The sequence below is a fragment of the Pygoscelis adeliae genome, unplaced genomic scaffold (genome assembly GCF_000699105.1).
Source record: "Pygoscelis adeliae isolate BGI_AS28 unplaced genomic scaffold, ASM69910v1 Scaffold42, whole genome shotgun sequence".
Lineage (NCBI taxonomy): Eukaryota > Metazoa > Chordata > Aves > Sphenisciformes > Spheniscidae > Pygoscelis > Pygoscelis adeliae.
In genome coordinates this window covers 1,914,657-1,928,775 of record NW_008824283.1, presented here as the reverse complement: position 1 = coordinate 1,928,775, position 14,119 = coordinate 1,914,657, and the positions used below count along the sequence as shown (strand labels likewise).

General features: G+C 59.0%; 1 protein-coding gene across 1 annotated transcript in view; it reads right to left on the bottom strand.

Annotated features, from left to right (window-relative positions):
• ABLIM3 (actin binding LIM protein family, member 3) overlaps positions 1-14,119 on the bottom strand; it is a 64,417-nt gene that overhangs the window by 23,204 nt on the left and 27,094 nt on the right. Inside the window, exons 2-4 of the mRNA XM_009318561.1 lie at positions 4,598-4,735; positions 1,894-2,077; positions 1,367-1,479 (exon numbers count right to left, since the gene is read on the bottom strand). Of these exons, the coding sequence (XP_009316836.1) occupies positions 1,367-1,479; positions 1,894-2,077; positions 4,598-4,735 (435 nt within the window). The remainder of the gene's footprint in view (positions 1-1,366; positions 1,480-1,893; positions 2,078-4,597; positions 4,736-14,119) is intronic.

Below are 14,119 nucleotides of genomic sequence, written 5' to 3'. Positions count from 1 at the left end.
CTCTGCAGGCCAGGGAGGAGCAGTGGGGGGAAGGGGATGGGAAGGGAGAGGAAGGCAGGCAAGAGGCAGAGCATGCAGCTGCCCTTCCCCTGCCCTGCTATGAGAGACGGCGCAGTGCTGTGGGCTGGCCACAGCCTGCCTCTGGGCAGCTCAGGGTGCTGATGGAGGAAGATGGGGGAAGCCCTGACGTCTGGCTGGGGCTCATTCAAACCTCGCCACGTCTCCTAACTGCACCAAGGCCATGGTGAGAGCTGGGGGGAGGCAGCTTGGGGAAGCTCCCAGGGACCCATCAGCACCAACTCATAACTCAATCCAGTCACCACCAGTGCCACCAGTGACTGGTTGACAAGGACCATGGGTGACATCCTGGGTCTGGCCCTGGCTGCAGGGCTCAGCTCCAGGCACTGATGCTTCAAGGCCTGCTGAGCCGCAGCAGCAAGGGCCCCCGCCCGGCACCCCCACGGCTCAGCCCGCTGATGTGGCAGGGTTTGGGCGCCACGGTGTGGCACATCTCCCAGCTCTCCCTGCCTTCTGCCACCTGCCCATGCACTGCGCTGAGACAGCTCCCCTGGGACTCGACAGCAGCAAACACGGGGCATATGGGAGACAGCGAAGCACAGATGTTAACACTGCAGTCCCCTCGCTCCGGACACGGGCTGAAGCAAGCCCTGCATGCAGCAGCTCCATGCCGCAGGGATGCTCTGCCAGCCCCCCAGCACGGCACCCACAGGATGCTCCACAGTGGCCTGGGGCAGAGAGCCAGCAGCAAGGAAAGACTGGGGGGGGCAAAGCCCCATGAGAGGGGAATGGCATGAAGAGAGGATATTCCCAAGGAACAACCTGGGGTCAAAACCAAGGCCAAATCCACCCAAAAGAGCCTGTTCATTGCTCTTGCTGAGTTTTAGCTTAGGTTCGTCAGCGCAAGGGGGCAAGCATAAGAAGCCTTTTCAGTGCTTGCAGAGGCAGCAAGTAACACCAGTGTTGGGAAAGCCGGGCGAGCGGTCCCAGGGCTGGCACTCGGAGATCTCGGTGCAGCTGGACACAAAGCAACATCTGGGCACTGCCTCACAGCAAACCCAGCTCCAAAACCTTCCCACTGCCCCAGACAGTGCCTGCCAGGGTGGTGGCACCTGCCCAGGTCACAAACAGGCCAAGGGAGTTTCTGAAACCAGCGGTGACCTGCAATCCCGGGTGGAGCCATGGGACTACCCTGTTCCTTCTCCAAAACCTCTGCGAACACCCATGGCTCTGTGCAGTGCTGCACACTGGCCGCAAAGCCCGTCCCGTCACCTCCCCGAGCACTGGTCCAGGGGCAGGCGGTCCCTTTCCTCGCAGCCATCACATAACACAAGAGCAGTCAACTTACGGCTGGGCCCGTGGATCTTGATAGGTTTGGTGCTGATGAGAGAATGGGAGCAGTTTTGGCAGACACAGTCTTTCCCGCTGAACGTGACCTTGTCTCCGATGGGGAATGGTTTCCTGCGGCCAAGGAAAAGGTGGGGAGGCGTGAGCCGCTCATTCCTCTCCACGCAGCGCTTGGGCTGCCCGTGAGCTCCTTTCCCCAGGAGCCAGCAGGACCCATGGTGCCGGGGAGCGGAGGGGCTCCAGGTGAGGGCTACAAAGGGAGGCAGGGAGTGTGCAACGTGTGCCAGGGCAGAAGGACCAATGCAGGCGTTAAGGCAGGTCTCCAGGCTGCAAAGGGAAGGGTCAGAGCCATTTCATTGCTTCCCAAGGGTTTCCACTAAGAAAATGCAGAGGAGGTGCCTGCTGCGGTGCTGAGCAGGGAATGAGGGGCTGCGGGCTAATGAACACCCCTCTCCCCAGTACATGGCCAAGGGCTGCATGGGGCTTCTGCAAGGGGGTTGTGTGCCCTCAGTGATGGCTTCAGCTCACCTGCAGGTGCTACAGACGAAGCACTTGGGGTGGTAGGTCCTACCCAGGGCAGAGATGACCTCTCCAGTGATGAAGTCCCCACAGCTGTCACAGCGGGTCCCATAGAGCTGCTGGTAGTCGTGGGTGCAGATGTACTCCTCGTTCTTAAAAAAGAAGCCCGACTGGGCCAGGTCGCAGCCGCACACTGCAGGGGGAGGACACGCACCCGTCAAGGGGGCAGCAGGCAGGTCTAGCCCCGGGGCGCGGCCAGGATCTCTGAGCCCACCTCTGCTGTATCTCAGAGGGTTTCCCTTCCCACCAGACACACTGGGGCCTTCGCCCAGCACCACAAGATGTCAGTGTTGGGCTGTGGCAGGGTACAAGATGGTGCTGCCCAGACAGCCAGAGCTGGGCACTTCCAGAGGGAACCCCAGTGCAGGGAGAGGAGCCCCTGCAGACCCCACTCGCCTTGCACAAGCAGCCCAGGAGGGTCCGTGGCATCCCCTCCTGGACCCATGGCACCTGGATGGGGCTCAGCCCCTCCATTTGACACTCACATGGTGTTGGGAAGCCAAGAACAAGACTGCAAAGAGTTGGGCATGCCCTAGGGACAGATGGGGAGAGGTCTTCTCCACGCCCTGGGGCACGGCCTTCTCAGTGATGAGCCATCTCCACTCCCTGGCCTGGACACAAAGCCGTGCCCTAATGGGAACAGGTCCTGGGACACACTGGGATTGGTGTTCTCACTGCTTGTTTTTCCATAGGTGTCCAGCCCAACCTCGCATCCTTCCCCGCTGTGGGAACCGTGGGTGGTGCACAGCCTGTCAGAGTAATCCAAGGAGACGTGGCAAGCCCTGGCCCTTAATGTCATTTCCCTCCTACATCTTCTCCATCCACAGAGAGACCTCGAGAGTATCAGACCCTGGAAGGCACCTCAGGAACAGCACAGGGACCAGGTCCTGAGGCCTTTGCACAATGCCCACCACCTGTCCCGCAAGGTGACAGGATGGAAGGGGGAACTACAGAGCAACTGAGCACCTGCTGGCACAGCCCATCTTGGTCTCTGCTTTACCCTTCACCTGCAAGCACCCCTCTGTCCTGTCCTCACACACCTCACCTGCACCCATGGGCCAGCCTGCACAGCAGCCACCCTCCCCAGGGCACAGCTGGACCCACTGGCTGCAGGGCCCACAGGAGAGATGAAGCTCCTCTCCCGCAGAGCATCCCCTGCAAAGCTGCTCCCCGTAGCTGTGGGCAGACAGCCAGGGGGTACAGGGCCAGCACCTGCTGCTCTCTGAAACAGCCTGCCAGCATTTCCTCATCAGTGACGAGGGATAGGCCACCAGCTCTGGCACAGTATCAGGAAGCAGAAGCAAGAAAAACAAGGCAGGTCTGGGCCCCGTTTGGTGTGGGACCTGGAGCACACCCCCAGGGGCTGCACCAGCTGTGCCAGGCTCCCGGGGACACGTCAGTGACAAGCTGTGGGGCTGGCATGAGAGCTGGCAGCAGCCAGCCTGAGGTGGCGGGGGGGGAAGAGCTGTGAGGGAAGGTGAGACAGGAGGATTTCCTCTCATTATTTATTCCCTTTCACTTGAAAATCAGGCAGCAAGCACTGCCAAGCTCTCCCTGCCGGTTCCTGGCCCCTTTGAAGCCAGTGGCTGTCTGACCTCTGTCTGGATGTGCAGCTCCCGCTCGCTCCTGCACACCAAGCTGGGAAGGGGCTCGGCACAGTGCCCTGCACATGTAGGTCAGCCCCGAGGGCAACCTGGGGCCCACACCCCCTCCCAGAGATCTGGGGCTGCCCACACCATGGGCTACAGGGCTGCAGCAGGGGTGGTGACAGCCCAGGGGAAGAGTCCCCTCCAGCCAAACCCTCTGTCCTCGGGGGAGGAAGAGCAACGCATGGCCAAGGGGACAGGGATTTATGTCCTGCTTAGGACAAGGTGCTGGGAGCTTGGAAGACCAGAGACCTTTAAAAGGCCCTGGTAATGGGATGCTTTACAACCTACAGAAGTGGCCACTGGCCTGGTTGAGAGCGGCTGCTTTAATAAACGCGCTAAGGAGCCCTTCAGCGTCAGCTCTGGGCCGTTAGCTTTTACCGCTCTGCAGCTCTCTCTCGTGCTCTGGGAGGATTTGAGCAATCTCTCTCCTCTAGTTCTGCCAGCCCCCGAGGGCTGCTGAGCCCCAGCTGCAGCACACGGCATCCCATGGCACCTTGGTCACATCCCACGCATGGGTGGCAGCAATCCATCACCTGCCCCCAGCCCCGTCAGGAGCTGCTCCGGGCATCTCCCCCACCTCACTGCCTCTCAGCCAGGCTGGCAACACCTCCTCCTCCTCTCACTTTGGGGGCAGGCAGGCAGATGAAGGACGTGGTGGCCCTCCAAGATCACAGATAGGCTGCGGGTATGTTTGGGATCGGTGCAGCGTGGGCTGTTGGCATTTAGGCAGCTTGAGGGTAGTGACAGTGCCCAGGTCTCGGACACCCTTGTTCAGAGCCTGCCAGCTCTGGCATCACACAGGGGCATTGCCTGCACCGTGCCAGCCCCGTACCGTTGCTTCCCTGCAGCGCACCACATCCATCCCTGCAGGAAGCTGCCACCCCCGGGCGTGTGACCACATGGCAGTGGGCCAGGTAGGTCTGTCCCCAGCTTTTTGCTTTCCAGACTGCAGCTGGGGTCATGGTGCAGCCTGGCCACCAGCTCTTTGGGTGGCACCATCCTACCTTGGCAGGTGAAGCAGCGGATGTGGAAGTGATTGCTCTGGACGCGCACCACCTCTCCCTTGCAGGTGTCCCCGCAGCGGTAGCACTGGATGACAGTGGAGCTGCTCCCGGGCGTGTAGGGGTTTTGCTGATAGGGAACTGCTGGCAGAAAGGAGGGAGGGAAAAGCAAGAGAAGGGAAGAGTCTGTTAGCATTCAGGACACAGCTGGGCATCATGGCACGGACCTCAGCTGGGCAGCTGCAGAAGAGCCCTCCAGCGACTGCGACACAGCAGCCAGACATCAGGCCATCGCTAAGTGCAAAGGAGAGCCAAGACCGCGCCAGCACGCAGTGACTCTGAGCTGGGTGCACATCCCTGTCTGGATTTGGGATTTCCCTGTCCCCACAAAAGAGTCTCTACCCGTGTTTGGCTCACAGGTCTGCAGTCCTAAGTGCTGTGCAGTGCAGGTGCCCGGGCACTGCTCCCTGTCCCCGCATGGATAACCAGGCCACCTGTACCATCGCCCCAAAGCCATGCAGAGCTCCCCAGATGCTCTCCTATCTCCTGATCACGTGCAGAAGTACAACTCAGTGACCAGCTACCCACCAGCTCTGCTCCACTCAGCCCTCGGGCAGTCCTGGCTTGCTGCTGACCTGCTCAGAAACACGCCAGCAAGCTCCGATTTGGCAGCAGCGTGGGAAGGAACTGTTGTTTTTTGGAGCTTCCACTTGTTTGGTTAGGAACTGGATGAAGAAGTCATTTTTCAAGGAGCTTTCAAACATCGCAGCAATTGAGTGTTTGGCTCTGGTGGGACTCTCACCTCCTCAGTGAGGAGCAGCATCCCAGCCCCGCTGCTCCTTCCAGAGCGGCACCACTGCATGTGCAGGCTCTGCGCTGAGCTGTGGGCTGCAGGGGAGGGGAGGGCAACATGGCTCCCCCAGCTATGGGCAAGAGCTGACCTTCTGCTGCAGACAGTGCTGGGACTCACCTCCACTCCTCATCCCCCTCCAGCAGCTCTGCAGACCACCACGAAGGGCTGATGTTCTGCAGCCTTGCCCCACGCTCCAGGAGAAGAATCGTACAGAGCAGGGGGTCTTTCTGCTGTCTCAGCACAATCCCCAAACACACACAGAAAACACTTCAAAGAGCAACTCCTGCTTTCCTTGCCCCACCTGCAAGTGCACAGGCTGCTCGCAGGAGCTCCGGGCTGCCTGATGCCATGCTAACCGCTACAGGCAGGGGCCAAGCAGCAAAGGACTTGTTTACTGTAAGATTTCAGAGAGGGAGTTCCAATTTGGGCAACTCAAGCAGTGAAGGCCAGGATTTCAATGGACTGGAGCCTTTCTGACCCAGTGCTGAACTGCATTCCCAGGAACAAGAGAAGAGGCTGATTGAAACCTGGTATGTGAACTCCCTCCAGAGCAGGGAGGAAGGGGCACAGGACAGAGGAGATCACTCATCAGAGAGGCTCCTTGTTCACCGTGGGGCAGATCGTGTGGCAGGGAACAGAAACAGCCCATTATTGGCTTCAAAAGCAAAGAAAGAGAAATCAAAATGACATTGAGACTGTCTTACAGTAAAATCCCATCCCATATGCCAAGCGCCCAGAGACACACTCTACAGCTGTGCAGCACTGCTCACCACTGGGGAAACGGGCTGACACTCCCTGACCGCTGCTCCATCCCCTGGGGCCATAAACCTGCGGGACTGGAGCTGCGGGGGACTGGAGCTGCTGGGGACTGGAGCTGCTGGGGACTGGCTGCCTTGCCAAGTCTGACCTGAGGGCCGCAAGGAAAGCCAAGGTGCTTTCCTGTGAGTGCCTCCCAGACCCTGCAAAGCTCAGGCTCCAGCCTTGACATGAACTTCCAAGAGTTGCTGGAACTTCCCTCCTGATTGTGCTCTTGCAGGCCAAAAGCTCTCAGAGGCCAACAGAGGTACTTGAGGTACTAAAGGGTACTGCAGTGCCAACAGAAGTGCTATAAAACAGGAGTCAGGCCTGGAGCTCCGACCCGCAGATGCTAACTAGTCTAGATCTAAATCACCTTGAGGTCCCAAATGCAATGGACACCTGTAAAGGGAGCAGAGTGCCCCACCCATGCTTTTGCAGGCATGTTTTCCAGGGAGGCACAAGCCTTGGGAAGAAGGGTTCCAGGACCCCCTGCAGTGGCTACTGCTGGCAGGCACCCACGAACTCTGCAGCAGCACAGCGGGACCCAGGTCTGACCCCAACAGGATCTCCTGAGGCTGGAATAAGTGGGGGATCTCTTCTATAGGGGTCTCCAGCAGAGCAAGAGTTACAGCACTGAAATTTCCTCCCACACACCCTGTGCTCGCACCCTCGCCGAGAACGAAGCAGAAGCCAAGCCCTGGGACACAGCCATGGCAATCAACAAAGCTCGGAGAGAAAAGCAGGAGGGAAGGGAGGGTGAAAGGCTGGGAATTAATCAACACTTAAACAAACGTTAGTAATAAAAAAAAAGGGGGAAGAAAAAAAAAAATCAATGTCAGAAAATGCAAGCATCACTTATTCTGGGCTTCTGGTCTCTAGGGGAAACTTCTTGGTGTCCATAGCAACACACCACCAAGCCCCTGCACTGGCAGGTCTGATGGGAGGGAAGGCAGAGGAAAAGGAGTCCAGGATAGAAGAGATGCTCGTAGCTGTGTTACATCATTGGCAGAGATTAAACCGATACGGTCACTCCTATTTGTACCCATGGAGATGGGTCAGGACCCAGCTTAGGGCACCATCGCCCTCCCGCCTGCTGGCTTTGTTCAGCACTAAGCCGAAAGCTCCCTGATTTGTGATTAACCTCCGGCCCATGCTGGAATTTTGCTCCGGGAACATTAATGCATTGTTTTGCTGGGGCTCTGCTTGGTAATGAGCAGGCAGCTGCCCGCCTCGTGGCCTCGTGCAGGAAGTATTACACATCACAACACCCCTGAGCAGAGGGACAGCTGAGCAGGGCAAAGCTTATTACACCAAAATAATCCAGTAATAATGTAAGTAGCATTAGTGGCCTTGCAGGCTGAGATACAGCAGTTGGGGTGAGGGGTTGGGAGCTGCCCAAGGAATGCCTTAATCTCACCCCAGTTTACTACCGCTTTTGCTGGTAGAGCGAGAAATTAAGCTGGCTTCACTCAGCAATTAATGCAGTTGTGCTCCACAATGCATCACAAAAGGCTGCCCAGGGCCGGGTTCCTGCAGGGCTGCCCCCATGTCCCGGCTGGTGCTTGATCTGCAGAGTCTGATGAGCCGCTGTGGCCACAGCCAGGCAGCAAGCTGCCGCGCAGGGCTGCGTGGGCATGCAACAGATTTCCCACTGATCCGGATTAAGGTGGCACCTCTGGTCAGGGATTGGTGCCCTGCACAGGACAAACAGCGGCAGCCATACGCAAGCAAGGGAGCTTGCGACCTGGTGGTGGGAGAGACGGTGCCCCCAAACAACACCCAAGGCTGTGTAGAGGAGCTTTGTCCCCTGGGAGGGCAGAGGGACCTTGCCCAAGAGATCCTCCAAGCCATGCTGCAGTGAGCAATCTGCAGGTTCCTGCTGCGCGTCCCCGGGCAATCCTCCTTCGTTCCCAGAGCACCCACCTTCCGCTTCAGCAGGGTCAACAGTCTTGTTTGCCTTCCTGTCCTCTTCCTGCACAGCATCCCAGCCCTCCACCGAGGAGCAGCAGGACAGGGGAGTGCTGAACCCTTACGCTGCCTCTGAAATGCTTTAAGCCCTTCAGGACGGGGGGGCTGATGGGAGATGATCCTCATCCACCTTGGAGGGATGGCAGCTCAACACCAGTGCAGATAAACAGGGCACAGCCCCCCAGGGTGGGCTCAAGGCTGAAAGGCTCACACAAAGCAAGCTCCACCGGCTGCTTGGGACCCCCACCCAGACAGCCCCGTGTATCACAGCCACATAACCCAGCAGCAACCTAGAACCAAGTTTCCAGGAGCACAAGCTGCAAAGAACATGGGACATAGCGGTATTTATAAAGATCCATCCATCATCCCTTACTGGGATCAGACCAGGTCCTGCTGGTTTCCCACCTATCTCCCTCTCCCAGCCCATTAGCCCTCCAGGAAGGTCAGTTAGGTAGAAACTGTTGCAGGTGGGGTTTGCATTATTAGCAACAGGTAACTGGAAGCTCCCACCCAGCTCAGAAAGTCTGCCCTGACACTGTGTTTGCTATCAGCATGTTTATGAGACAGCATCTCCACAGGGGGATGGGGAAGTCTTATTTAATTAATTACCAGTAATTAATATTTGCACAATGGTCGGAGAGCCACAGGTGAAGGGGACTGTGGAAAAGCAAAGCATTCACCCTTTAATAACGAGAGGTGGTGCCACTCTGGGAAGCTGACGCGGGTGGGTGCCAGAGGGTGGGAGGGGGTGCAGCTGGGGCTGAGTGATGCATGTGCAGCGAGGTGTGAGCAAGCGGGTGCCGGCTGCATGTAGGGGAGATGTCCCCACTAGGTGCTGTGGGTGTCAGCATGGGGTCCAGCTCCAGGGGGTGCTGGGTGTGTGCCTGGGTGAGACCCGAGTTGGGGTGGATGCCAGGAGGTGAGGGGGAGCAACAGCAGTGTGTCAAGGCGGACGATGCTGTCAGGAGTCCTCACACCTCCATGAGAATGAGCCCCCTTCCAGCAGCCGCTGCCTCCCACTCCTCCTCGCTGCCTCACAGGGAACGATTCACCGCAGTCATCCTCTGCATGCTCCCTGCACTAACTGGGGCTGTAAATCATCCTCTCGCAAAAACCCACTGGGGGTGGTGGGACCAGCATGGCACAGGGGGCATACGGGATGCGGCTCCCTCAGGGAGGGCGAGGGGAGCTGGGCACCCCCGCTGGGTACCCAAACCCAGAGGTGGGCTCAACTGGCAGACCCCGCACCCTCATCTCCCTAGGGAAGGGCTGATGCCACAGCACTGGGCGAAGGCAAGGAGGGGGCTGGGAACGTGGCGGGGGCAGGGCAGCTCAGGAAGAGGAAGCCCGGCCCCGCCAGTGTGCTGGCCCCAGAGGCGTCGAGGCCGAGGGGCGGCAATGACTGGCCAGAAAGGAATTTTGCTGGAAGCGCTGGAGGCTGAGGGAGAGGCTGGGGTGAAGCATTGGTGATGGGACACAATGTGCTGGACTGGGGGTGGAGAGCGGGGGGGCACGGAAGAAACCCCCGCTAGGATGTGGGAAGAAAGAGGTGGTGCTCCAGAAGCACGCACCCCAAATCCTCTTGCCACAGCAGGGATGCAGGGTGACCCGGCCGGCTCTGAGCCCCGTGGGAGGCGAGGGCGAGGGGGAGGATCTCCCCTCCAGGCGGGAGCAGTGCTGCGTTCCGAGGGCGGCCGGGGAGGAAGGGTGGGAGCTCCAGTGGCCGTGGGATATGGGTTTCTCATCAGCAGCGGGGCTGAGGGCTCCTGCCTGCCATCCCGCAGTGGCCAAAGAGCTCAGCCGTGCCCATAAAAGTGCCTTTGGGGAGGAAGGCAAAGACGGGCTTGGAGCCAAATGATGCTGGCGCCGCAGGCAGCACGGGGAGAGCTGCAGCCGGCCATCCTCCAGGGCTGCCTCCGACCCCGGGGCACAGGAATGCGCCTGCTCTGGCCACCACGGCTGCTCGCCCGCCCCAGCCCCCTGCCAAGAAGGTGCAGATAGCTGGGTAAGGGGCACAATGTGGGCATGTGCACCCCACCGTGCCGGTGCTGGCGGCCCAGCTGAAAGATCAGCTGAATTACCCCTGAAATAGAGGGAGGGGCCAGCAGTGGGGGTGCTCAGCTCCGGTGGCAAATCTGACACCTGCTGTAACATCTGCATGGCCATGTCAGTGCTCAGGCAGCTGGCCACTGCTTTCCATCGAGCTTCTGCAGACAAAAGTCATTTTGACCAAGAAGAAAATAAATTATGTATTTACCTTTGGTCAAAATATTTTCTCTTCTGATCTTTCCCCTAAGTAAAATCCAGAAGCGTTGCATGATTCCTTACTTAATATTTAGGTTTTTAGGCTGGGGCAGGCCAGGTACTCCTGATAAAGGAACGGGCTGAGGGCAGGTACCACAGATCTGCTGTGGGATAGTTTGAGCCTGGAGCAGCTCCGGCTGCTTCTCCCAGTGTTTGCATTGCATACATTGCTGTCCCCACGCATGCAGCGCAGGAGTGGGCTGTGACGGGCACTGGCAGGGAAGGTGGGCAGGGAGCGGGGCAGTGCGGGGAGCGTGGGCTGGGAGCAACAGGGACCACCTGCCTTATAGAGACCAGGCACTGACGTATTCCCAAACCATCAGAAAACAGTGCTGTTAGTCAGCACGGAGTGTCGTGCAGGCAGGATTATGAACCCCAGCAAGTCCACGCCAGCCTCTCCTCTCCCAGCTCACAGGCAGAGCCATCTGCAGCTTATGGCTAAAAACCCTCCACTGTGTCACAGCTCCTAATCTAGTCCTAGGCTTCCCTAATTAGATCATGACCAATTATTGCCTCCACCCACCTCACGCTGTCCCCTTGCCCCCCACCACCATCACTCCCGCACCGCGTCACCTCCCTCAGCATGACACAGGACACAAAGATGTGGGTGTCGTGAGGACGGCAGCCAGTGGAGCTGCAGCGGCAGATGCCAGTGCGGTTGAGGGAATGTGGCTGCTGGCAGCAGGACGGGGCCGGGACGGGGACGCTGGGCCAGCACTGGCATCACACGGGGAAGGGAGTCCTCTTTAGCCGGGTATCATGGGGAGGACCTGAATGAGCGTGGCTCATCACAGAGGATAACGGCAGCTCAATCCTTCCCAGTCAACCTCTGTGCAAGTCGTTCCTTTGCAGAGGTAGGTCAAGGATGCAGGGCAGGGGTGCCAGTCCCGTGCTCCCACCCTGCAGCATCCTTGCTGCTCCCCGTCCTCTGTGTGCCACTGCCTGGACCGTCTGCGCCTCCCCCCACCTGCTGCCTCTCCCAGGAGGGCTGGCAGCTGGCTGAAACCACTGCAGCACGCTCCTAATGAGCTCAAATGCACGCTCTGGCCCCGCTCCAGCCCCCGACCCTGGGGCTCGCTGCAGATTTGAACCTTGGGATGCTCACGCCCTACTTTAGGAGGATGGCAGGCAGGAAGGATGGGGGCCGGGGGTGTGGGCACAGCCCAGAGAGCCGGCAGCACCGTGCTTTGCACCGCACTGCCAGCCTCTCCTCTTGCTCTGCTCCTCAAGCTCCCAGCACCACACTGTGAAGCAAAGCAGCCAGTGCTGGGGGGGTCCCCCAGTACTGAGGGGGGGGTTCCCCAGAGCTCATGTCAAGCTGGAGCTGGGAGGAGGCAGCGAAATGTCACTGTCACACAGACTCGAGTGGTGGCAGCCACTGAGGCTGGCCAAGTGACGTGGGAAGGTGCCCAAATGGGTGCCAAAGCCTCGTGCTAACAGCAAGGGCATGGCAGGACCATGTGCTGGGGTGGGAGCTGGTCTGTGGGGGGGACACACTGCTACCACTCCGAAAAGAGAGAGGAGGGAGGTCAAAAACACAGTTGGAAAAGACAAAGAAGAAGGGGAAAGAGAAAGAAGGAAGAAGAGAAGGAGAAAAAGAGAGAGGATAGAAGGAAAAAGGAAAAAAAGATGGAGCAGTGAATAGTGAGGATCCTGCCCGCGCAGCAGAGTTAATTTCTGGCTGCATTCATGGAAATTATTCTCCAAACGTGAGCGCAGAGGAAGCCGGCAATTGTCTCCCCGCGCTGACCTGGCTGTCAGCAGCTGCCCATGCCTGCCTGCAGGATGTTTACTTCCCCAGCGTGGGCAGCCCAGGCAGGGCCATAACGTGCTGGGGAAACCCAAAGACCTTGCTGCCGCTGCTGGCTGAGGCTGCAGCAGGTTCTACCTGGTCCTCCGCAGAAACCTGCAACCCCCTGGGGAACCCCCCTGCCACCACCCAGCCCCACTGCCAGCTGGGCTGTGAGGTGTGCTGGGCGAGGGCCCCAGGATGTCCCTGGTTTGCTGAAAGCACCGATTGCTGCAATTGTGATTTTTCCAGATTCTCAAGAAAAAGAGGAAAAAGTTGCTCTTCTAGTTCTTGCAGCTGCAGGGAAATTTGAAGACCTCGGCGTAGAGCAGCGTGACAACAGAGAGCCTTGTGTAGTGCTTCCGAGCTTCCCCAGCTTGACAGCTATTCCCTGGGCTGCCTGGAGCTGGTGAGCTAGCAAGCATGCTGTCCCAAGAACCCTCAACCACCCAGCCCGGCAGCAGCCAGGGAGCACCACGGGGAACAAGCCTACACTGGCTGTGTGGCATTCTCACTCGCAGGGTCACAGCAATGTGGTGACACCCAGAGCACCACTCATGCAAGTGTCATTGTCTGGGGAAAGAGATCCTTTCATCGCCCACAAGGCAACGGAAGGAGGACAAGCATGGCACCCTGCCGCACCCGAAACAGCATGCCCAGCCCCACGCTGATCTGTGCCATGGGGTGGGTGCCCGGAGCTGGGCTACACCCTCCACAACTGATGCTCTCACCCCGGTAGCAGCGCCTGCTCAGAGGCACCGAGGATTTTAACAGTGTTCACCCCCCAGCGCAGAACCACCCTTTAAAGTTTAATCGTCACTCACCAGCCCCTGCTACTAAATAAATGAGGAAGTGGAGGGCTTGGTTGGCACGAGCCCCCATCGCCTGGCAAGCGCTGTGGCATGGGGCCAGTATCTCTCGAGAGCTTCGCTGGTACCTTCCCTTTCCTGCAAGGGCCCTGCCAGGATGGCTGCGTGGGGGCTGGATGAGGGCAAGGGGCCAGGAGTACGGCTGTGCACCTCTGTGCATGGGAGCTCAGACAGCACGGAGCGAGGGAGGGGGCTGGAGCAAGGCAGGAGGTCTTGGGGGTGCAATACTGGCAGGTAACGCACATTAGAAGGAGTTTAACCTGTGCGGTTGAACCCACGTGCTTGCAGCCACATTAGTGCATGGCTTGTGCGGTATGTATGCGCCCTCCACGCTGGCTGCTTTCCTCCCATCTCCAACAAGCGCTGCTGGGGTCTTTTTTTCCCAGATAACACTTGTACAGCTTGTCATGGCAACAAGATCTCCTTGAACTGCAATTGCAGCCGGGACGCCTGGTGCTAGCACGTTTGCCTGTCTGCAGACATCATGGAAGCCCCTTCCAGCAGAGCTCTGGGCTCCACAGGCCCCCAAACTGGGTGCGAGTGGGACCCCCAAGGGAGGGCTGCAGCCTGCCTCCCCGTGCCAGGCCCAAGCTGTTGTTGAGGATTTTTTGCAATGACTAACACTGCACCAGGCAGTTCCTCCCATTTCATCCCCTCCAAGAAGGGTCTGTGGGATGCTCAGCCCCCCTGCAATGGGCCAGCTGCTCCCCACCTTGCGCATGCACCCCCCAGCAGCAATTTGCAGGAGGAACAGAAGAACTGGGCAATGTGGGAGAAGGAAGGCTGTGCATCCAGCAGCCCCCTCCTCGCAGGCAGGGCAGGGGCTGCTCCTCCCACAGCCACCCTCCTGGGCACAGCACTCAGAGCTGCAGGAAAAATCCTCTTGGCTGCTGCCCGCCTCTGGTCCCAGCACCGCACTTGCACCAGGAGCCGCTCTCCACAAA